This window comes from Nannospalax galili, unplaced genomic scaffold (genome assembly GCF_000622305.1).
Source record: "Nannospalax galili isolate Female #2095 unplaced genomic scaffold, S.galili_v1.0 scaffold768, whole genome shotgun sequence".
Classification (NCBI taxonomy): Eukaryota; Metazoa; Chordata; class Mammalia; order Rodentia; family Spalacidae; genus Nannospalax; species Nannospalax galili.
Window position 1 is genome coordinate 6,699,059 of NW_008360317.1, and position 23,733 is coordinate 6,722,791.

Sequence of the window (23,733 nt, forward strand, 5' to 3'; positions counted from 1 at the left end):
CACAGACAGAACTGGTAAAGGAAAGAAGCCAGGGGCTCCTCCTAAGCTCATGTGACCATTGAGGAACAGAATCTCAATCTACCTTAAGAGTAAAAATAAATTGGTTTATCTGGGCCTACTGCATGGTCTTAAACACCCAAAAGGAAAGCATAACCAAAGATTAAATGGATCAATATATTTCTTTAAGAGTCCATGTGTATAGCTAAAGGCTACATAATAAGAAACCATGCCAGACAGGAGATATCTTCCTATGAGTCATTGGCCCAGGTGGCCCAAGAGAATTCAAGTCAGTAACCCAGCATAGAACTAGCGAAATTAACAGCAGACACCAATCTTATCTAAAGGAATAGTGGCAACAGCTTCCTGCTAGATGAGGAAGACCTGATCTTCCTAAAACAAGGAACTATAGATAGGTTGACTAGACTCAGTGGATGGACAAGTACTCAGGAACGGCTGGGGGCACTGACAACACAGTGGATAGATGTTATATGGGCTCCAGCAGGGGGCAGGAGACCATGAGAAGGTGTCACTTGGGGTGTAGGTATATAGATGTATAAGATTGGGATGTTCTGCATGAAATACACACAAAAAAATCAATAAATTTAAAAAATTAGTTATATTTGAGGAAGAAGTATAAAAATTTGCTTCATGTTAATTAGTAGATGTGAAAAACATTACCATTGAAATCTACCTGATGACTTTATATCCATGCTCAGGTGCCAAGGATCTCAGAATGTAATCAAGTGTAACTAATAATAATCAGTTATGTAGAGATTAGAGATGCATGTGCAAACATCTAAGTGTTAGTTGCATTAAAATAAGTTTTTCTGTATGAAGCAGTATATTTTAATAACGAAATGGAGAACTTTTTTAAAGGTTAAAATCTCATTCAATTTTATGTCTAATAGGATTTATATTGAGTTCAATATTGTACAACTGTATTAATTCAACTGTAAACCTAAAAATTTACATCCACTTCTGAAAGAGATGCATCTTAGCTCTGGAAATTGTTATTGAATATGTCAATGCTGTTGTGATGAAATGCTTCTTCTAATAATTATGTTTTTATTAAATAAATAATTAAAAAAATAAAAATGAAAACATCTTGGCTGGCGAGATAGATAATTCAGTGGGTAAAGGCACCTGCTTCCAGGCCTGACAATCTGAGTTTGATCCCTGGGACCCACATGGTAGGAGAGAACCAACTCACAAAACCTGTCCTCTGACCTCCGTCCATGCACCACAGCATGTGTGCACATACACATACATATGTATAAATAATTAAGATATAATAATTTTTTAAATTTTGGCATATTGTGTGTGTGTGCACACGGAAATATGCTTATGCATGAAGGGCACACAGGTATGCATGTATGTCTTAGTATAATGTGACAAGATAGTTCTAAAATTCACATAAAACTTCTAGGGTTAAGAATGGTTAAGACTCTTGGTGAAGAAGTTCAAGATGTGTGGGGTGGAGTGTCTTTCACTATCAAATGCTACTGCAGAATTGCACATCTGGTCAGACACAGAGAACATACATCTGAGAGATGCTCAGTACTGGGTGACACATCTACAGGGGTGGAGAGAAAACTAATGCAGCCCTCAACACTCACCAGTAAAGCTTCCTTATACAACAGAGTGCAATGCACACAGAAGGCCACAACTGGCTAAGTTTTAAAGAATAAGAGACTGGGGCAAAGAATATATAAACTGAGAACACCAAGAAGCACCTCTCACAATTTTGTGCAACTGTCGGGAGGTCACAGGATCTGTATTTGAGTGTGGACTTTACAACACAGCTGTAAATGTGGGGGGCCCACACTTATGTAAATAAACCACCACCCTGTATTCTGTTAAAAATAAATAAAATATTTTATTTTATTTTTTAAAAAAGAATAAGAAACTGTAGAGTGTAAGATAGGACTCCTATGTGGAACCTCATTCACCCATGGCTCAGGGACCATTGCAGAAGAGGGGGTGGAAAGATTGTAGGAGCCAGGGCTGGTGCATGAACACAGGGAAGCAGAAGCTTCCAGGCCACTGGAGGGCTGCACATGTAAACTTGTGGCAATGGTAGAGAGGAGCACAGAAGCCAGAGCAGGGGCCCAGAGAAAAGGAGAGAAATTGGTGGCAGGCCAGCATTACACTGAGAACTATTTGAGACTGATTGCTGCCGGGTGAGGGAGAGTATGACTTACATAGGATCACTAGATGGACTGACTGGACTCCAGTGGACCATTTGCTCTCAAGGACACTTGGGTACAAATGCCCAAATGAATAGGACTTAGCATGTATGGTGAACTACATGAGGTTTGGTGGGGGGATGAAGGGGACATGAATGGAGGAGGGGGTCTGAATTTAAGAACTGTTATATGAAGTTGCAAAAGCTCGATTTAAAAAATGAATTTTAAAAAATTAAATTATTTTTAAAAAACAGATGTTATCAAAACAAATTAAGGCCATCAGTAACTGTCTGAATACATGAAAATCTACAAAATAATTCCAAGGCAAACGTATGAAAAAGTTCATCTCCAACAATAACAATTGCAATGCTCACTAGGCATGGCGGCTCATGACTATAATCTCAGCACTTAGGAGGCAAAGGCAGGATGACTGCTCTAAGTTTGAGCCCAGCCTGGTATGAACAGTGAGCTCTAGCTCAGTCCAGGCTACATATGGGACCTGGTTGAAAAAAAGGCAATAAGGCTCAATAGTGCCAAGGAAATAGCATGCTTAAGAAACATGAGGGAAAAAACAATTACTACACATTTTCAAGAACTCAAAATGTCCTGTAACTGTGGTGAGTCACCTGTTCTTCTGTTCAGGGAGGCCATGGAGACCCCACAAGATGAACTTGAACTAGTGTCCAGTCTACAAAGAGGAGGATCCACTCAGAGGACACATTTCCTCCATACTGCCAAGTGAAGCCAGCCACAGTCGAACAGGACCTTTGACTTATCTTCACAAAGATGGAACTGGTAAAAGAAAGGAGACAGGGGCTCCTCTGAAGCCCATGTGACCCCTGAGAACAGATCCTCCAACAACTTGAAGAGTAAAAATAAATTGGTTTATTTGGGTTGACTGTATGGTCTTAAACACCCAAAAGGAAAGTATAACCAAATATTAAAGTGATCAGTATATTTAAGAGTTCAAGGGATTATACTTCCCAGACACTAAGCTTAAGTCCATATAAAATGTTATTTAGACAATTATTTCTCACTGATGATTTTGTTTCTAAGCAGAATGTGCTGCTCAGATATAAGACTTCAAATCTTGGTCTGCAATACTATAGTGTCCACCTGTAGCTAAGGGAAATAACCTACTATTGTTCTAAAATAATGGCTAAATTTGTTTTCTCCCTCTATATAGAAGCCTTTGAGAGGGAACTGACACTGATTCTAGCCATTCCAATAGCTATCAAAGTGCTTGAAAACAAATCCTGGCCTTGGCAGACAAAAAAAATATAATAATAAGGAGGAACCCAATAGAGGGATGCTTTTGGAAGCTCTTGTCAAGAAATCCCAATGGACTCTGATATGAACATTTGAAATTTGCCCTGTTCTGACTTTTTTCTGGTTCCCTGTCTAGAACTTATAATGCTAACTACTCTTGCCTTTACTTCTCATCCCCTATTCACCAGTCAAGGACTTTCTTTTTCCCCTTAGAGATAAGAGTTATGCAATTTGGGGGTCTTTTAGATAGACCCACTGAAGGGGTACTCCAATTGCCTCACCCTGTGTCCCCGTTCAGCATGGAAGAAGCCAGAGTGGTCTGAGTCCTGATTCCTTATTGGCAATTTGAGTAACCACTTCAGAGAATGGTGTGATAAGAATAGGAGGTAGGAATTGGCTAGGCAGTTAGGGTAAAAAAGACTCCAAAGAAACCTAGCCAGTTTCTTGGCTAAAAGTCAAAATGTCCTTTGGCCTCTTAGCAACATACTCTGTTCCTAAGGCCAAAACTTTCAAAGTATTTGGGAGCTCTTATCTAATTCCTAAAAGATTTAAGGATTACCTCTTCAGAGGAGGGAATGTTAGAGTATCAAAAAGCCCATTAAAAGGGAAAGAAAGGAAGGGAGGGAGGGAGGGAGGGAGGAAGGAAGGAAGGAAGGAAGGATACACAAAGTTGTCAGAAAAAAAGTGATGGGGAGATATGGGAGGTGTTGGAGGGGAGGGAATGGGTGTGGATTTGATCAAAACACCTTATATGCATGTAAGAAATTCTCAGTAAAGTTTTTTTAAAAGTTAAATGTTCAAATATACTTTTACACAATAATTAACTTAAAATTTATCCTAAGAAAATAATATGAAGGTTATTATACACAAAAATGTAAATTTTGTATTATTTCAAGTAGTATGAAATAAACAAAATCCAACAGGAAGGCACTGGAAAACAATCTAATAAATTCTGGCTCTCTTCCTCACAGCACCCAGGAGGCTGTTCCTGAGGTCCACCTAGATGATCTTCTGGCTGCAACTTTTCAAAACACTTCTTCCATTCTTTCATAACATTGCAGCTTATAATGATGCATTTATCTTTGCACGTCTTTCTCTTGATGGTCCCATCCACTAGATTATAAGCTGAGTTAAGGCAGCAGCTTTCCATTTTGCTCATAATATACCCCTTCAGCCACACTTCTGGGAGAGAATGAGTATTCTAATTTTGTTGAATAAATGTACACATGAACAAAAAGTTTAATACCTCATTAAAATATTTCTGAAATATTTAGATGACACAGAAAATGTCTATAGTATATTAGTGGAGAAAGAAGATCATTTATACTATATAATCTCGCCATTAAACATTATTATTATTATTTTATTTTATAGTTTTATTTCATTTGAGACAAGCTTCATATGTGGCCCTAGCTGTCCTAGAACTCTGTATGTAGACCAAGATAACCTCAAAATTGAGTCAATCCTCCTGTCTCTTCCTCTAGATTCTGGAATTACAGGTGTGCCACACCCTGCCCAGTGAGTGCTACCACTAATACATGAGAAGAAAATATCTACAGTATTAGTACTGATTGAGTGTTAAAAACACATAAATACTATTAGTTTCATCTTATTTGTCTATATTGAAAAATCTTTTTTTAATCCAAAATCTTATCATGTTTATTTCTGTCACATTCTTCACTTCTATCTATATTCAAAATATTGTATATATTTCCAAAGTTAAATAATAGGAAATATATTAACAATAAATGTATATATGTTAATTAATAGACATATATAATGTAAAATATATCATACAATAGTCCATAAAACATAAGCATACCTTATCCTTATTAACTGTTTATATTCATAATTTTATGATACTAGTCTTTGTCATATTTATCTACATATGAAATTTTTATAATGGTATATGTTATTTATATAATAAAATAATACATAAATCATGAAAGAAATCATGGGAACAAAGGAAAGGAGGAGAGAAAGTAAAGCAGCGCCTGGACTCCCAGGGAGGCCCTGAGGTCATCCACTACAGCTAGGAGCTGAGTACTGCATGGGGCAGCAGACCACCAGCAGCAGACATGGGATGTTCAAGACCACAAAACAGGAAAAGATGATGTGGCCAGCTTATGCCTGCCTTAGTTTTGTTTCTGTTTCTATGGTAAAATATACTGACAAAAACCAGCTCAGGAGAGAAAGACTATTTTAGCTCACGGTGCCACACAGTTCATCACTGTGGGGAAGTCACACTATCAGAAGCTTGAGACATCTGGTCACTTCACATCCTCAGTCGAGAGCAGAGAGAAACAAATGCATGCATACCTCTGGTGCTTGCTCACTTCCTCCACTCCTATACAATCCAGGACCCCAAGCCCAGGGGATGGTGCTGTGCACAGTGGGCAGGGTCTTCCCACATCAATAATCAATAAATATAATCAAGACAATCCTCCATGCATACCCACAGACCTAACTGATTTAGAAAATTCCTCACTGAGACTCTCTTCCCAGATGATTCTAAATTGTATCAAGATAACAATTAACAATATACTAAGCTGTTTATGGCTATTTATGCGTCCATTCACACCCACATGGCTGGGGGCTGCTGTCAGGCTAGAATGATAGCTTTCAATAGAGAAGACACAAGTGATCTTAACTCAAAAACTGACATTACAACAGAGATGTTATGATACATCAACTGTAAAATATTTACTCTCTGGCCCTTGGCAGACAGTCTTCTGAATTCTTGGCAGACAAAGTCTTTTGAGTCTATATATATTTTAGAGAAGGAAAAAACCTGAAAGAAGTTAGAGGGTGGTAATAAGGACCATCACTGTAAAGCTGACAGGGAAATGAAGGTGCAGCCAATGAGTTATGCCCATTGGTGCAGTAGGGGCACAAATATTATGGGAATAACTAATCAATCCTTAATTAGAAGGTCCATTTCCTAGAGAAGTTTCTGTATGCAACAGGAGATGATTAACGTAGGAACCCACAACTGGCCAGTGTGCCGAAAACATGGGGCTGCAGAGCACTTGTCCCTTAATGAGATACCTATATCAAACTTCCTCTTCCCAAGGCTCAGGGGTCATTGGGAAAGAGGCGGTGGAAAGATTGTAAGAGCCGAAGGTGCACGACCACAAGGAAACAGAGTTTTCCAGACAGCTGGTCAGTTCTTCATATGAACTTTCAGCAATGGTGACAGCACGCACAAGTCCCATGAAACTCAAACCAAAAAAAAAAAAAATCAGCAAAGAAGAAAGTGGGTAAGAAACTCCAACCCCAACTAAGGTAATCTCAACAAAGATGGCTGCTGGGAGGGGCAGAGACAGCCTCTTTCAAGCATGGGACTCTTGGTAGGTTAACCCAGCTCCAGTGGATGGACCCACACCAAAGGACATTTGGAGACAGATCTCTGTGGGTTTGAGGTTAGCCTGGTCTACATAATGAATTCCAGGCCAGTTGGGGCTACAGGGAGACCTTGTCTCAAAAATACCAAAAAAAAAAAAAGTTAAAAATACATAAATAAATAAATAAATAAATAAATAAATAAATAAATAAATAAATAAATAAATAGCAGGACAAGGAAGCAACTGTTGAACTGGTTACCTGTAGGATCAGACCCATAGAAACTGGCAGCTGTAGTTATTGGTCCAGGTGGATGAATGGCACTCGCTGAAGACCTCTGACTCGCAATCAGAATCCTGCTCTTAGCAGATGGTAGTCGGGACATTGCTCCGAGTCCCAACTGGGGCTTAAGGAGCATGGCTGATCGATAGAAAGTTGGAGGGACTTCATAATGAGTGTAGGGGGGAGAACAAAATTCTTCTTTCCCGGGATGGTCTGTGACCTACAATAAGAGATCAGAAACTCCATTAGAACACCATCATAGCATGAGTGTAAGCAGGGTCAGGTGCCTATGCTCAAATGATGAACACTCTCATACCATTAGCTGCTTATTCACAAACCTCATATCGTCTCTGGGCTCTGTGTCCTCTAAGATGACAGCACAAATGGGCAACCCCTTAAGTCTCTTGCAGTTCTAATACTCTTTATCTTATATTTCATGGGGAGGAAAAAAAGAACTCACTTTGTAATTTTTAAAATTTCATTACCATTGAAATCTACCCGATGACTTTATATCCATACACAGATGCCAAGGATCGAAGTGCAACTGACCATGACTAGTAATAATCAGATACACACAGATTAGAGACGCATGTGCCAACACTTGTGTTATTAGCAAAAACAATGAGTCTTTCTTAAGAAACAGTATATTTTAAAATGAAATGGAGGTCTTTTTTAAAGGTTAGAAACATTCAATTTTATGTCTTACAGGGTTTATACTGAATTCAATATTGTATAACTGTATTAATTCAACTGTGAACCTAAAAATTTTATAGCCACTTTTGAAAGAGATGTATCTTTGCTCTGGAAATTGTTGTCAAGTATGTGAAAGCTGTAATAAAATGCTTCTTCTAAAAAAATTAAAAATTTTTAAAAATTTCATTGCTATAAACTCATTGAAATTTGGTTATTAATTATTAAATAAATAATACCAATTAAACAAAGAATTTACCAATGTTTATAAAACTATCAAAAGCTTCATTATACCTCTTTAGAAAAGGTATCACTTTTATGGCAGTCTAATTTTACAATAAGTAAATAAACTGTCAGTTTACATTTGACAGAAAATTTTAAAATCATTGATAATAAAGGAGAATTTTTTATTGAACTTTTAAAATTCCATACATTTCCCACTGAAATCCAGACGCTTCCCCTATCTATGCCTCCCCTATCCGCCCACCAAACCCTATGCACTCCGCCATACATGCTGAGTCCTATTCATTGAGGTGTTTGTACGCAAATGTCCTTCGGTGTAAATGTGTCCACTGGAGTCTAGTCAGCCCATCCAGTGGTCATATGTAAGTCATACTCTCCCTCACCCAGAAGCAATCCGTCTCAAATAGTTCTCAATCTAGTGCTGGCCTGCCACCTATTTCTCAACTCCCCCTTCGGCCATTGTTTAATTGAGCTGACATGGATCCCTCGTTTGTTTGATGCCACCACTGCCACAGGCTCACATGAGCAAACCTCCAGTGACCTGGAAGCCTCCGCCTCCCTGTGTTCATGAACCAGCCCTGGCTCTTACGATCTTTCCACCTCCTCTTACATAATGGTCCCTGAGCCATGGGTGGGTGAGGTTCCACATAGAGTCCCATCCTACATTCTACAGTCTCTTATTCTCCCAAACTTGGCCAGTTGTGGCCTTCTGTGTGTATCACACTGATGTACATGGAAGTCTCAGTGGTGAGAGTTGAGGGGTGCACTAGCCCTCTCTCTATCCCTTATTCCGCTATGTTCCATGAGCCTTGGTTGTAGAGATTTGACTACAGAAGTGTCACCTAGTACTGGGCATCTCCCAGGTATATGTTCTCTGTGCCTGACCAGATGTTCAACTCTGGGGCAGCCTCCATCTGCTGCAAAAAGAACTTCTTTGATGAGTGCTGTATGACACACTTGTCATTCTAAGGGAGGTCTCTTCTATCTCACACTGTGTACCCTGCCAAGCAGCTCCTAAGTATACACATGCATTAATGCTCAGACACACTATGTGCATTTCTCATAGGGTTTCTAGGGCATCATTTTTCCCTCTAGGTTTCCTAGTCCCCCGAGATTCACTCATCTCTATGCTTTTTTCTCCCATCTGGCCTCCCTCCTTTCCTAGTCACAGTGCCCCCACCATCCCCACCCTCCCCCTAATACCTCCCAACTCCCACCATCTTTCCTTTCCTGACTTCCCTCACTCCCTCACACTATGGTCCCTTGCATGTCCTTCCCTCCTCTCCTCCCTGCAGATTACTCCCACTTTTTCCACCTCCCTCAGGTAACATCTGTTCCCTACTATCCCCCTTTCAGGTTGTTTCTTCTCCATAAAGGAGAAATTTTTATTTGGAAAAATAGAGACAGTAATAAAAATTTTTTTCAGGTCTGTACTGTGTTTATAACATTAATAAACCCTGTTCTGAGACTGGTGAGATAGCTCAGTCCTGCTCTCAAAATGTTTGTGCACATGATTTGGGTTTTTTGTGCTGCTGGGGATGGAACCCAAAGCCTCACACATGTTATGAAAGCACTTTACCCTGACCCACACCTCCAGCTCATTGTTTCTATATATTAAAGAAACAAACAAACAAATAGAAAGACACAGTATATTTAAGTTATAATTTAAAAAATCATCCTGGGGCAATGTCTGAATAGATACATCTATTTATTAATTCTGCTTTGAATCATAATTTTTTATATATCAAGCTTCTCTTTATTCAGGAATGACAAACATTTCACAATATTCTTTAATAAGGGCTATAAAAGCTTTGATACAAGCTGTTGAAGATGTAAGTCCTAATTGATCCTCTTTTAATGTTGAAATACAAAGTTCTCCTTAAAACTGACATTAGTGAAATGAAAGATTAGGCATTTAAAGTTTTATCATTAATCACACTGTAAAATATGCATGACTTATAGTAGACAGAATGTATGTCAGGCTATTACAAATTATACCCTCTTGAAAGAATATTCAATATCTGCACTCCAATAAAATTTTTATTCTTATCTATTGTCTTGCTTTCAATCTCTGACTTTTATATGCCCTTCATCTTTTAAATTTTAGCTTCTAAACTTTGGGTACTATTGTTCTCGTGAGGAAGTTCATCATTTTCAACCTACATAAGGATTTTAGGATTGCAGTACACTGATATTAGTTACTCAGTTCTTTAAAAATAGATAGTTTTCAGAGTCCAGAGCCCACGTCCTCATTCAACAGTGGCTTTAATGATTTCACTAACTTCAATGTCTGTGTCTTGGTTTGAATGATAATGTCCCCTATAGGCTCCAAGTATCTGAATACCTGACCCCAGTTGGTGGCATGTTTTGGGAGGCAGAAGTGTGTCCTTGCTCAAGGATGCTCATCACTGGGGGTGAGCTCTGAAAGTTCATAGCCTTGCCCCACATCCAGTCTGTCTCTCTGCTTCCGGGTCGTGCTTGAAGAGCTTGCTGGCTGCTTTGTGTCATGCCTCCCTGCCATGATGGGCTCTTATCCCTCTGGAACCATAAACCCCAAATACTCTTCGTTCTATAAGTTGTTTTGGTCATTGTATTTTATCACAGCAACAGAAAAATAACTAAAACAGCTGTCATTTTGCTGGGCATTTTTTTTTCTAGGTAAGAGCATCTGAAATATCCTTCACAGTTTCCTATTTTGAGTGCCTGATTCTAAGCTGGTGCCACTGTTTTAGAAAGCTGCAGAGCCTCTAAGAGGTGGGACCTAGATGACAGAAACAAGTCATTAGAAATGAACCTTAAATGATACACCTACCCCAATCTGTTTTCTCTACATTCTGGTCCACACCATGTCAGCAACAGCTACAGGTTCCCATTACCATATAGACTAAACTGATCCTCACTGAACATTCCCAGCTTGATGGACTAAGATTCTGAAACCATGAGCTTCCTCCCTTCACCATCCCTAAGATGCTGTTGTTAAGCATTTTGTCACAGCAACAAGAAAAAAACGAATACAAGCATGAATTGTTTTGAAAGGTGGAAAGTATGCTTTACATGTCTAGTTTATACATTTTAATTAAACAAAAATCTACAAAAGCTCCCCATTTTTCTTTCATTTTTATGACAGCATCTGACAGGTAATGCTGTACTGCTGTAAATACACAGAGATCAATCCAAATATTACTGTTTGCCTCCTTCTCCAATGGGGTGCTCTTAGAGGAAAAAAAAAAACCTCTGTAAGCAAACAAAAAAATCTATGATTTCAAACACATTCCTAAAATTCATGTATACAAGCAAGCAGCTTCTTCTTGACTGTGCCTCTTCTTTGCCCTGTCCTGTTTTCACTAGGATCATTTTGCATGACTATTTTTTCTCCCTGGGGAGATGTAAAATTAACATCTCTCAAACTGGCACAATATTGACAGCCTCCAAAATGACTCATTCAAGCTCATCTTGGTTAGTAAATGAGTTTATTAAGGGTTAGTCACAGGGCAGTGGACAACTACGGACAGCTCTATTTTTCTGAAGACACAACCCTCCACCCTATGTTATATGACCCTCCTTCCCATGTTATATGACTCTAAGTCAGATGAATTGAGGCAAACCTAGATTCAGAGCATTAAAGCAGTAGAGATGACTACAGGCTCAGACAACATAAAGCACAGAGAAAACCAAACCCGAGGAAAGTTCTATGTTTATATGTACTCTGCCCTAGCCTTTATCAAGGATTGTGCTGGCCTTCACAGACACTGACGAACTCTGGAAACGACACCATGTTTGTCTATAGTCTGACATGAAGAACAACTAAAGGACAGCTCACCTCAGGATGAAACTGCTGTCTAGAATTTGGAGAATAAGTGCCACTGCAGATCACATGTCAAGGAAAACAAGTGAATACCACTGAGAAGCCACTGGGCTAGCTGCAGGGAGGAGCCTATGATGGCTGATTTAATACACCAATTTGTGTGACCCACAAGGTCCAGGTAGTTTGTCAAAATTGTTCCAGCTGTTGCTGTGAAGGTAAGTATTAGATGGGACTAACATTTAAATCAGTAGGCCTTAGTAAAGTAGGTCACCCCTACTAAGGTAGTTGTGCCTCATCCAATCAGTCAAAGGTCTTAATAAAAATAGACTGACTTTCCCCTGAAGAAGACTGAATCTAGACTCAAGCCACAGCAACAAGTCTTTCCCCAGGGCTCCAAGTGCTAGCCTTCCCTCGGGATTTTGAACTTAACATGTGCCATTTCCTTGAAATAGAGTTGCCCCTTGGACATGCATTCCAGATACCAAATTTTACAGATGTTTCAGTCTTTTACATTAAATGGTATATAGTATTTGCACAGAAGCTATATATGTCTTCTCATATACTTCATCCTTTGATCATTTTTATATAATATGATGTAAATACTGTATAAATAGTTACTATAATGTACTGCTATATTGTTCATGGAATAATAATGAGAAGACTGTCAGTGTATGTCCAATGCACACAATTTTTACTGAATAGCTTTGATCCACATTTAGTTGAATCCAAGAATGTATCATCCATATGTGAAGGGCTAACTATGAATCAATCTATCATCTGTCAGTCTCTGTCTCTGTGTCTCTGTGTCACTGTCTCTCTGCCTCTCTCTCTCACACACACACACACACACACACACACACACACACACACACACACACACATCCCTATCGCCTTTGGTTCTATTTCTCTGCAGGTCCAGATTAGCATAGTGCTCACCACAGATGAGCTGAACTCTGCACACATCTCCACACTGCATCACATGTACACGCTGTGAGACACTATATCCATGCCCTCTGACATGCTTCCTTTTACCAAAATTAAAAGGGCTCTTAAACTGCTAGTGGAAAGGACTGGCCTTTTCACCTTCTAAAGCCAGAAACACAGAACAGTCTAAAGCAAGAAGCACATCTCATCACCTGCAGGACTAGAACACAAATGAACTCAGAAGTCACTTATGAAAGCTTCCAAAGCCTGTGTTGTCCTTTCCAACTGAAAACACTCCTTCATTCAAAGGAACCTGTCTCTTGGCATCTCTGTTTTCATCTATGGAATCTATAAGAGGGAATCTGTCAGCAATGACGGAAAAGCCATGAGCTAGTTTGGATTTTTAAGCTTCTTCCATTCTATCAAAATGTAGAGCTTCTTTAACTGACAGACATTTTTGCTGCAACTGGTCAGAAATGTTTTCTCTTTCCTATAGACTTAGAGCTGCCTATGATGAGTAGGGCTAAACTTGAGGTGTAGTGGCAGCAGCGGATGGTTTCTGGGTCTCCCTGATATGAATCTGCACACAGGAGGGCCCTCACTGGGTTCCATCAAACTGTAGATGGAGGAGGAATGGCCAAGTCCAGCCTACTCCTCACTTTTGAATAAAGTATGTTAGCAGAGAAATTAGCTCATGCCTGGAACACTCTCTGTGTGCTACAGCCTGGAGATAAGGACTAGGAGACTCAGAAGTTCTGGTGACTGCAGAATAGCCTGCTGGAGTGGCTGGCATTTGGAAAGCTGGAAAGTTTTCACCATATCATCAGGGTCTCTGAATCACCAAACCACTAAACCCATACAGTGTCTAAACTATCCTACTTATTTAAGGTTTGGGGAGAGGAAGGAGAAAAAATAGTTTCGGGGAAAGACGTGTATGATAGAGAAATTATTCTTGAGCAGAGTAGAAGCAACATGGAGAAGGAACACACAGAAGAAAACTAAAGCCGCAGAGGAAGATACTGACAGCAACAGGAGTTTTGCTCCATCTCAAAATAATTTCCTTCAAGAGAAGATTCCAGAAACTTCTGCACCATAGAACTTCTGCAGTAATGTTTTGAGAAGAAAATTCATTTATTTGTTTAATGAGGCTCAGTACCTGTGGTCCTGGGGAGGGTCAGCTCCTAGGGACTTATCAAGGAGTGTCCTTGCCTCAGAGAATAGGCCAGCATCAGAGTCTGGCCATGGTCTCAGAGATGAGTGTTTGCAAATTTTAGAATGACTCTTCTTGACCAAAATCAGAGATTGATGTTTTAAAAAAAAATCCAAATTGCACTCATGTACTATTAGAGACAGCTGATGCCACCAACCAGACCTGAGAGTCCTCTGGACATAAGATGCCTACCTAGAGGACACTGTGGGAGAAGCCCACTTACACACATGCTGGCCTACACAGAGCAACCAATCTTGACTTCTCTGCTCTCATCTTCTTTAGCCATGAGAGGTGGGAAGCCAAATATGTCTAATTGTTGTTTCTAGGCCCAGCATTAAAGTTCAGGAAGTGAGTGTGTGATTCAGTTGCTAAGGGTCTGTCCCAGGGTCACACAAATGGCTAGCCTGCTGAGCCCTCACCAGTGATGACTTTAGTCTGTATCCTAATCTAAGAACAGGTTCACTCTTTCCTCTGTGCCACATCTGGTGACTCTTACTGTGATCAACACACTCTTTACATGCACCAACACACTTAGCTTTGGGCTCTAATCTTGATGTATTTTGTTCAGAACCAGACATACGTAGATTCATATTTCAGCTCTCATTAAACTTTTCCTGCCATTGGATGGTACTGGGAATGGTGTCAAGGGCTTCACACATACTAGACAAGCACTCTGCCACTGAGCTATACCCCTATCCCTACTCAACATCTCTTGAGCATATATTTATGCCAATATCATTCTATGCCTTGAAAGCAGGTAGGAAGCAAAACACGAAAAAAAAAATAACCCTCCACTCTCATGAAGTTTACACTGTAGTCTAATTCAGGAAAACCCCAAAGAATGTGTGTTTAGGGAAGATAAGTGCCAGGAAGAAATAAGACAAGGAGAGTAGACTCAGAAGAGTGGGAGATGGGGATCCAGTGAGATGACACGTGAACACAGACATTAAGAAGGCGAGAAGGGAGTCATTTGGCTAATGGAGAAGAATGGTTCCAGAAATGGGAAGTACAACATTCCTGAGGCAGCAAAGAGCAAAGGGAGAGGATGGGTGAGCAGTGCAGCCACACTGAGCCAAGCCACAGGCTCCAATCCCTGTTCTAGGTGGACCTGGAGGATGTAAGAAAGAGGATGATCTGATCCATTCCTTTTGACTGGGCATACTGGCTGCCAGGGAAAGATGGTTTCAGGAGAGACATGTTACCTGGGAGGTCTCTAAGGGTGACTAAGTGGCTAGTATAGTCGGAAATGACAGACACCTGAGTAAGAGTCAGCACTGTCCTTGTTTGTGACTTAAACCTTTCAAGTTCATTTCTTCATCTGTACAATGAAAAGAACTGTGACATTTACCTCAGAGAACTACTGTGAGGATTAATGATGACTGACAGACTGTAGGCTGCATTACATGGACACAGTGCACAGCAAGTGGTGGCTACAACTACTGTTCTTACCAAAGAGCCCACGTCCAACACACTGCTTCATGCTGCTGTTTTTCACATCTATCAATACAAGATTTTTTTGTTGTAATTGTTGAGACAGGGTTACACTAAGTTGCCCAGGCAGGCCTAGAACTCAGTCTTCTTCCCCAGTCTCCTGAGTGCGGGGATCACAGGTGTATATCACCACACTAGGCTTAACACAAGATTTTCTCCAAGATGAAATACTTTCCATCAGACAACTCATATACTCAATTTGAAAACTATACTTATTTTAGTTTTTCCTTGCTTTGGCCTGGCTCATAGATTTATGCTCATATATTTAAACATAGAAGCTGTTTTAAACACATCTGTATCTAATTTCACATGTATTAGACTCAGTAAAATGTGAATGAGTCTGCTTGGCTGTTAGGTCCATCTCATCTCAACTATACTGTTTTCTAGACAGTCTCCTCCAGGTACACATATGCACTTGGGTACCAGCGTATATATAAGCATCTGCAGTTTGCTTAGAGAAGATATTTTGTTTCACAGTTCACTGAAAACACAAAATGAAGATACTAGCATACAGATATTATTACAACTGCATTCCCTTACCTCTTGCAGAAATTTTTCGCTCATCTGACTGAAATGGTGCCCTGGGGGCTTGATCCCAGACACCATCAATCCAGATGGGAAGACCCTTGGCTTCTGCGAGTCTGGCTTGAATTTCTCGTACAAATTGGTAGAAGGTTGAAGTTCGCAGGTCGCTGCCTTCTCCTCCTGGGCAAGTGGCATGCCGCATGTGGGCGTGGCATATGGAAGCCCTACAGGGACCAGTGAGGCATCCCCCTGGCCCAGCGCCTGCGGGTTCCTGCGGATATAGGTAATGATCTTGGGCCTCACGTGCTTGGGTTTTGGCATGAGGACTGGCTTAGTCTCTGTCGTCCTTTCTTCTGTTTTCTCAACCTCATGTTTCTCCATTGCTTCCAGCGCGGAAGGCATGTCCTTGGGATGTGTAACAGGCTTGGGGATCCCACTGGGGCTAGTGTTCTTGTCAGGCACTTTCGGGGACGTATCCAACACCCGCCCACTCTCAGTGGAGGGTGAGGCCACCGAGGATGACCCTGTGTTCACACTGAACACACCGAGCTCCTGAAAACCACTACCTGGTAGAGTGGGATGGTGGATCAAGTTCACAGTTGTCTCTGGGTGGAGGGGGGCAGGGGTACTGAAAACTGAATCTGCTCCAGCTAGGGTGATTTCAGGCTTGGCTTCATTTTCTAAAAGGTTCCTATCTTCAGATACAGGTATTACAGTCTCTCTGCTTTGTCTGGCTTCTGAGCCACCACTTTGAAGGTCCAGGAGCTCAGCAACCTCAGTTCCATACTCTCCCACAGAAGGACCTGAGGCCAGTGCCTGGGCACTGCCTGTGTCCCCACTATCCTGACTCCTTAACTCCCCACTGACCCGGGAGGATGTCCTATCCATTGGTTCACTGGGAACAAAAGCTCTATGGCCATCACCAATCACAAAGTTGCCGGATGTTGTTTCCTCCACTCTCCTACCTGCATTTGGTGACATTTTGCCAGTGAGCTGACTGCTGGCCTCTCCGGAAGGGCCAATGCTTTGTTCAGGTTCAGCTTGCAGAGACCCTTCTCCACCAATGCTGACTCCCATCATCTCTTCCAGGCTGCTGCGTCTTCCCACCCCAAGGTGCTGGCAGCTGCTGTCTGGTTGACTCTTGGTTTCTTTGTGTGCTTCCCCATGTGGCACCTTCCTCTCTACAGGTGACACACTTTCTTCCCTGTGACATCCCAGATCCCCTGTCTGGGCTGGCTTTAGTTCCTGCTCAGTCCTGGGTTGAACATATTTGAGCTCCAACTTGGGCTCCCTCCTTCCCTGACCTAAATGTGCTTCTAGATAACTGAAGATTTCCTTTGATGCTGAAACTAAATGGGGAGTGGGCTCAGGATGAGCTGCACGAGCTGTGCACTCATGGTAAACATTCAGGCCATGTGCCACCTCCATCTGTGTTTCTGATGGGATGGACCCCTTGGCTTCTGAGGTAGATGGTTTAGGAGGATGCACACTCTTTTCCTCTGAGGTACTATCAACTGGAGTAAACACTGCCCCAGGAGAGAGGCCAGCTGATGTTCCCTGTGTTCCTTCTCCACCCCCATGCACAGGGCCCCATGATTCAGGGGTATCCAGCCACGCAGGCTGCAGGTGCTGCCGAGTGAGGCTGCCAGGTGCAGTCACAGAACTGCTTGCTCTTTCCACAGAATGCCTTTTCAGCTCCTCATTGTCAAGGGTCTTTGCCAGTTTGTCCTTGGGAACATGCTGGGGAATTTCAGCATCCCTTTTAGTCAACACTTCTGGAATGGCCTGACCCACTGCATTCTTCCAACTGGACAGACTTGGTCTCTGGACACTCAGAGGGGTCTGTGGAATGTCTGGGCCTCTTTCCACTGTGTGTTCTTCACTCAGTTCCCTGTGGTCGGTTGAAGAAAGTTGAAAATCTCTCTTGCTGGTCTGAGATCCTCTCCCAAAGCCCTGGACAGGCTCCTTCTGGAAGTGGCTATGGTATTCTGGCCCACTTAAATTTGCATTACCAATTTCATCAACCAGATCACATGTCTTGGGCTCATCATGAGAGGAGCTGATCTCCAACATGATTTGATTAGCATTTGTATCTCCCAAACTTAGAATACTCTCATTGTTATTTTTTGCTCCATTCCGATGGTCCTGCAGCTGACTGAAGCAGGATTTCTTTGGAGCCACTGGAATGCTCATAGTCCCCACTTGAGTGAGGACTGCTGGCCATGCAGTCCTTAATGGAAAGGGCTTCCTTCAAGCTTTGATGCAGTAACAGGCAATCCTCACACTTCCTGTCCTCCTCTGACAATGTCACAACAAGACACTGCATTAATCATCTTCTGATGAGTTTCAGAATCAAACATTGTTTTGAAGCACAGCAAAATACAGCTTAGCTGTCACATTCCATTCCTGCTCAATGCAAGCTCATTAATCCACAGGACCTGGAGAGAAATAAAAGCACAACCACATTAGAGCTCAGGAATAAGAGATGCCCGCATGGTGATGACACAGACATAACCCTTCTATACTCTTACTGTATTTGCTTAACAACTTCTCAGAAACCTTTCAAATAGAGGCTCCTGCTGGCCTAATATGATTAAACAAAGCATCAAAGGATGTCAGAAATGGGTTTTAATGTATGCGTGTATGTTGTCTTGATTTGTGTGTAGTGTTATAAAGTAATACAATAGTCTTCCTTCTCCTGAACTTTTCCTCTCTGTTTTTTATCAGAAGTGAACTATAATCTTAAAATATTAAACATAAAATTCTAGAAATAAAAAAATTGTATGTTTTAATTGGGTATAGGTTTTAATAGTGTAATGGAATCCTGTGCTGTCCTGTCTGTCATGTGGAGATAGACGATTCCCTGTCTTCAGCTTGTCTGTACTGTACAGACACTACCTGTCCTTCAGGCACTTAGCAGGTATCTGTGTCATTAGACTAACTGCCAACATATCCCAATACCTGTGCTCTGTAATCTGCTGCCACATCACAGCATCAAATCTTTTACTCACTTTATCAAAGGCATCACTGCAAAAAGGTAAGTATAATGCAAGTTATTTTGAGAAAAAAATAAAGATCCTATTTAGATGGTTTTTATTACAGTATGTTGTTATAATTGCTCTGTTTTATTGCAAGTTATTTTTGCTACTATTACTTGTTATATTTGCTAATCTCTTACTGGGCCTAACCTAAAAGGTAAACTTTATGACAGGTGTGTACGTAAAGGGAAAAAATACTACTGGAAAATCCAAGCACCTTGGGGTCTTGAAATGTATCCCCATGAATGAAGGCGGACTACTGCACTGAGCACACACAGTACACACACACACACACACACACACACACACACACACACACAGACACAGACACACACACACACACACACACCTGAGAACCCATATCATCTCAGGGAATTTTTTTTTTTCTTTTTGAGAGAGGAGCATTGTTTGTCTTTTTGAGACCTGGAACTCACAGAGATCCGTCTGCCTCTGACTCCTGAGTGCTGGGATTAAGCTGTGTGCCACCATGCCTAGCCCATCCCAGGGATTTTACAGTCACTGTAGCACTTTCCTCCAGCTCAGCTTCCACCTTCCTAATGTCCTATCTGTTAGCCCGTCCTGAGCATCCCTACAAACTCTACCCTACAGCTTCCCTTCCCATTCATTTCTCTTCTGTCTAGACAAAAGCCTTTTTACCCCATTCTATGTGAGTAACACCCTTTCCTATAAGCTGGTTCTTTGCCAGGTTTTTTTTTCTAATGTGTCTCTTCTCTTCTTTACATGAAGACAGATTAACACAGTTGTCTCCATCTCCCCATCCCCTGGGAACATGCACTCACCTGCACATATTCTCACTGCCATTCCCTGCTGCATTTATTGTAGACTCATCCCCTGTCTCTCTCATAGTCCTCATCTTTCCCAATCCCACAAATTCTTCTCCAAGTCCACCCTCAGCAAGCCAGTAGCACCCCCAGGTGCAACTGACCTCAACACAGCCCCTAACTAAGGAATTGATCCCAGTTCCTCTATGACACAGACAGACTGTACCATAACTACTGTTTCTTTTTTCAATTTTCAACATGTTTCACTTAAAGATACATTTGTCCTCTGGGCACAAATATGAAAAATATGTAGGCAAACTGATATGAAGCTGTCTTAAAGAATACTGGGCTATCTGGACTGAGAAATGAGAGGACTAGAGAGTCAAGGAGAGCAAGAAATTCCAGAAGTGTGGCCAGCCACAGCACGTTATCACCTCTGACTCTCTGTGGACAGAAGTGCAGACACAAAGCCAAGAGCTCTCTGTGGTCTGAACTGTCAAGGTTGAAGAATGAACTACATTCTGCAAGGACGAACAAAACCAGAGCACCACAAACCACAAGGAAAAATCCAACAAGTATTGTAATAGAAAGTGACGAGAGGCATAAAACCAATGTCTTGCTAGGGAAAGTTGTGTTGTGGCTTTTAAAGAATTGCATCAAACAAAACCAGAGCACCACAAACCACAAGGAAAAATCCAACAAGTATTTTAATAGAAAGTGACGAGAGGCATAAAACCAATGTCTTGCTAGGGAAAGTTGTGTTGTGGCTTTTAAAGAATTGCATCACTTCCCAGGCATGGTGGCACATACACATACCCTTAGTCCCAGTACTTGGGAGGCAGAGGCAGGTGGATCTCTGTGAGTTCAAGGCCAGTCTGGTCTATATAGAGAGGTCCAGGTCAGCTGGGGCTACAGGGAGGCTCTGTCACAAAGGAGAAGAAAAAGAAAAAGAAAAAAAAAACTTCAAGAATTGCATCACCAGAGTTTTTTTTTAGTGATCAGGAATAATTCTCAATACCTGTATTCATTTGTAAAATTTCATTCTTTAAGTTATAATTATACAATTTGCTATGGTTTGTCCCCTTCAAAACTCATGTTTAAATTTAATACCTAAAATGAGGCTTTAAGTGGATAGAAACTGAACCCAAATATGCCTTTCAGAAGTGGATTCTCTTCCCACCTTGTGGGAAGGGATTTGGATAGATAAGATCCTCAAGGTGGAACCTCTAGTCTAAATTTTGGTGACTTTAAACAATAAAGCAGAAACCAAGACATATATCCACACGTGTCCTGTCCTGTGCTACCTCAGGACTCTGCCAGCCGGAAGGTCACCATTAGATGCAGCTGCTTCATCTTGGACCAGAGCCATGAGCCAGAATAATGTAGTCAGCTTGTGGTGTTATGTTATCAGGAACAAAAAGAGGCTAGTGCAGGAATATTATTTATTTCATGTGCACTTAATTTTTTAAGCAAAGTGATATTTCCACCATAGATAGGTTTTTAACATTCCTTTATTTTTTTAAAAAAATCATTTTCTTCTTTTTTTCTGCTTCCAGGTAAGGAAATGGAGGCAGAGAGGAGACATTCTCAATGTCATACAGCTAGTGGTGCAGCAAGAACAAAGACAAAAAGAAGAAACTGTGAAAAAGAACGTCTGGGAATGGGTGAGGTCATACAGACCACACAGGAAATAAACAAGACACCAGTGTAAGAATGAGAACAGAAGGCAAGACTAGAACCAAAAAAGGAGAGGGCTGGCAAGATGACTCAGGGAGTAAGCCGCTTGCCACAAAGCCTGATGACCTGAGTTCAATCCCTGGGACCCACATGGTGGAAGGAGAGAACCAACTCCTGCAAGTTATTCTCTGAACTCCACATGCAGTGTGCTGTAACACAGACACACACAGAGACACACACACACACACACACACACACACACACACATACACACAATAAATAAATGTTAAAAAAAATAAGAGAAAACTCGAAAGAAATACAAAAAAATCCATTTTAACACTGACTTCAATTACCTGGCAAAATTACACACAAGACACAATGTTTCCTAGTTCCTTCCCTCCCTCACAGCACCAATTAAAATGATGAAGTCCAAGTTGAGCATCACTTATCTGAAACATTTTGAAGCAGAAAAGTTTCAGATTCCCAAGTTTTCCAGATTATTGGAATATCTGTCTAGGTTCTGCTGGTTAAGCATCCCTAATCTGAAAAATCTAAACTACTCCAAAAGGGTTTTTGAATTAGAGATACTCAGTCCCTATCCTAACCTGTACTGATTCAATTCTACACATTGGTAGATAGATTCTAAGGTCTGGAGAGATGGCTCAGCAGTTAAGAGCACTTACTGTCATTCTTGCAGAGGACCTAGGTTCAGTTCCCAGCACCCATATGGTGGCTAATGACCATCTATAACTCCAATTTCAGGGTATCTGATGCCCTTCTGGCCTACACAGGCACTTCAGGCACATGGTACACCTACACAATGCTGGCAAAACACTTGTACACATAAAATAAAAACAAATAAACAAAAAAAAGCATTGTTTGTCTTTTTGAGACAGTCTCCTGTAGCCTCAGCTTGCCTGGAACTTGCTATGTAGACCAGCCTGGCCTCCCTCTCACAGAGATCCTCCTGCTTCTGCCTCCCAAATGCTGGGACTAAAGGCATATGTCACTGTACTTGGCTTCAAAAAACATTTTAAAAATAACCATAAAAAGCTCTCTGTCAAAAAGCTCTCTCTTGAACTATAGTTTGCTATATTGCTATCATATTCTAAAAATTTGGGGCCCATTCTTAATTGTTTACATGTATGTAGGAAGTGTGTGCATGCACATGCACATGAGTGTGTGTGTGTGTATGTGTCTGTGTGTGTATACACATGTGTACACACAGGTGTGGAGGCCAGAGGTTAATTCTGAGTGTCATTCCTCAGGAACCATCCACACTTTTTTGGAACAGGGTCTCTCACTGGGGCCTGGTGCTCACTGATTAGGCGAGGCTTAGCCAGCAAGTCCCAGGGACCCACTAGTCTCTACCTCCCCAGCACTAGAATTATAAATACACACCACTATGCCCAGCTTTTTACACAAGCTTTGGGGATCAAACTCAGGGCCTCAGATTTGCATGGTAAGCACTGTACTGAGTTATTGCCCCAGCTCTGTCCTTAATTTTTCATCTAAAATACTGGCAATCCATTCTGTTTTCATGTTCTTTGAAGAGATGAGTGCTTTCAAGAACATTTTTCAGCTACTGATAGCAGCAAAAGAGGGCAAGGGAGTATCCTCTGGTGCCACAGGGATGAAAGCCCATGATGCTGTACCTAAGAGCTGAATTATAGGAGAAGAAACCCTGTCACCCATGTTGTAATGTTGGCAGTGACAGCATCACCTTTCATACAAAAGAAAAAACAGACAATGAAAGTGAAGATAGGCTGGGGAGCCAGCTCAGTTGGAGATGGCTGTGTAAGCATGAGGACCTGAGTTCAGATGCCCAAATGCTGGGCATGGTTGCACTTGTGTGTAATCGTAGCCTTTTACAGTACAAAGACAATAAAATCTCTGAAGCTCATTGAGAGGGGGCAACCTAAGTGAATCAAGTTCAGTGAGAGACAATGACTCAAAACATAAAGGCAGAGAATGATAGACAAGACACCTGATGTTGACCTTGGGCTTCAATACAGATGGACACTTGTGTGCATATATCCACACTAAGAAGTACATACACTTCACACAAATATAACAAAACACAAATAAAGGAGAAAAATAAAATGAAGAAAAGGAGATAAGGTCAGACTACTATAGCCTGTTCTATATTATCATCTAAACTCTTTAAAGAAAAACACTGTTATTTTTGTCACTACTCATAACCAACGTGATTCAGCATTGGGTTACAAGTATGAATAGTTATACACTGCTAAAGACAGGTCACCCTACA

The 23,733-nt window shown here is 41.2% G+C and overlaps 1 protein-coding gene across 1 annotated transcript in view; it reads right to left on the bottom strand.

The window, feature by feature from the left end:
• The window catches only part of Mtus2 (microtubule associated scaffold protein 2), a 507,691-nt gene extending 489,321 nt beyond the window's left edge, over positions 1–18,370 (bottom strand). Inside the window, exons 1-2 of the mRNA XM_008825049.1 lie at positions 15,983–18,370; positions 7,059–7,299 (exon numbers count right to left, since the gene is read on the bottom strand). Of these exons, the coding sequence (XP_008823271.1) occupies positions 7,059–7,299; positions 15,983–18,160 (2,419 nt within the window). The 5' untranslated portion in view covers positions 18,161–18,370. The remainder of the gene's footprint in view (positions 1–7,058; positions 7,300–15,982) is intronic.
• Between the last annotated feature and the right edge of the window lie 5,363 nt (positions 18,371–23,733).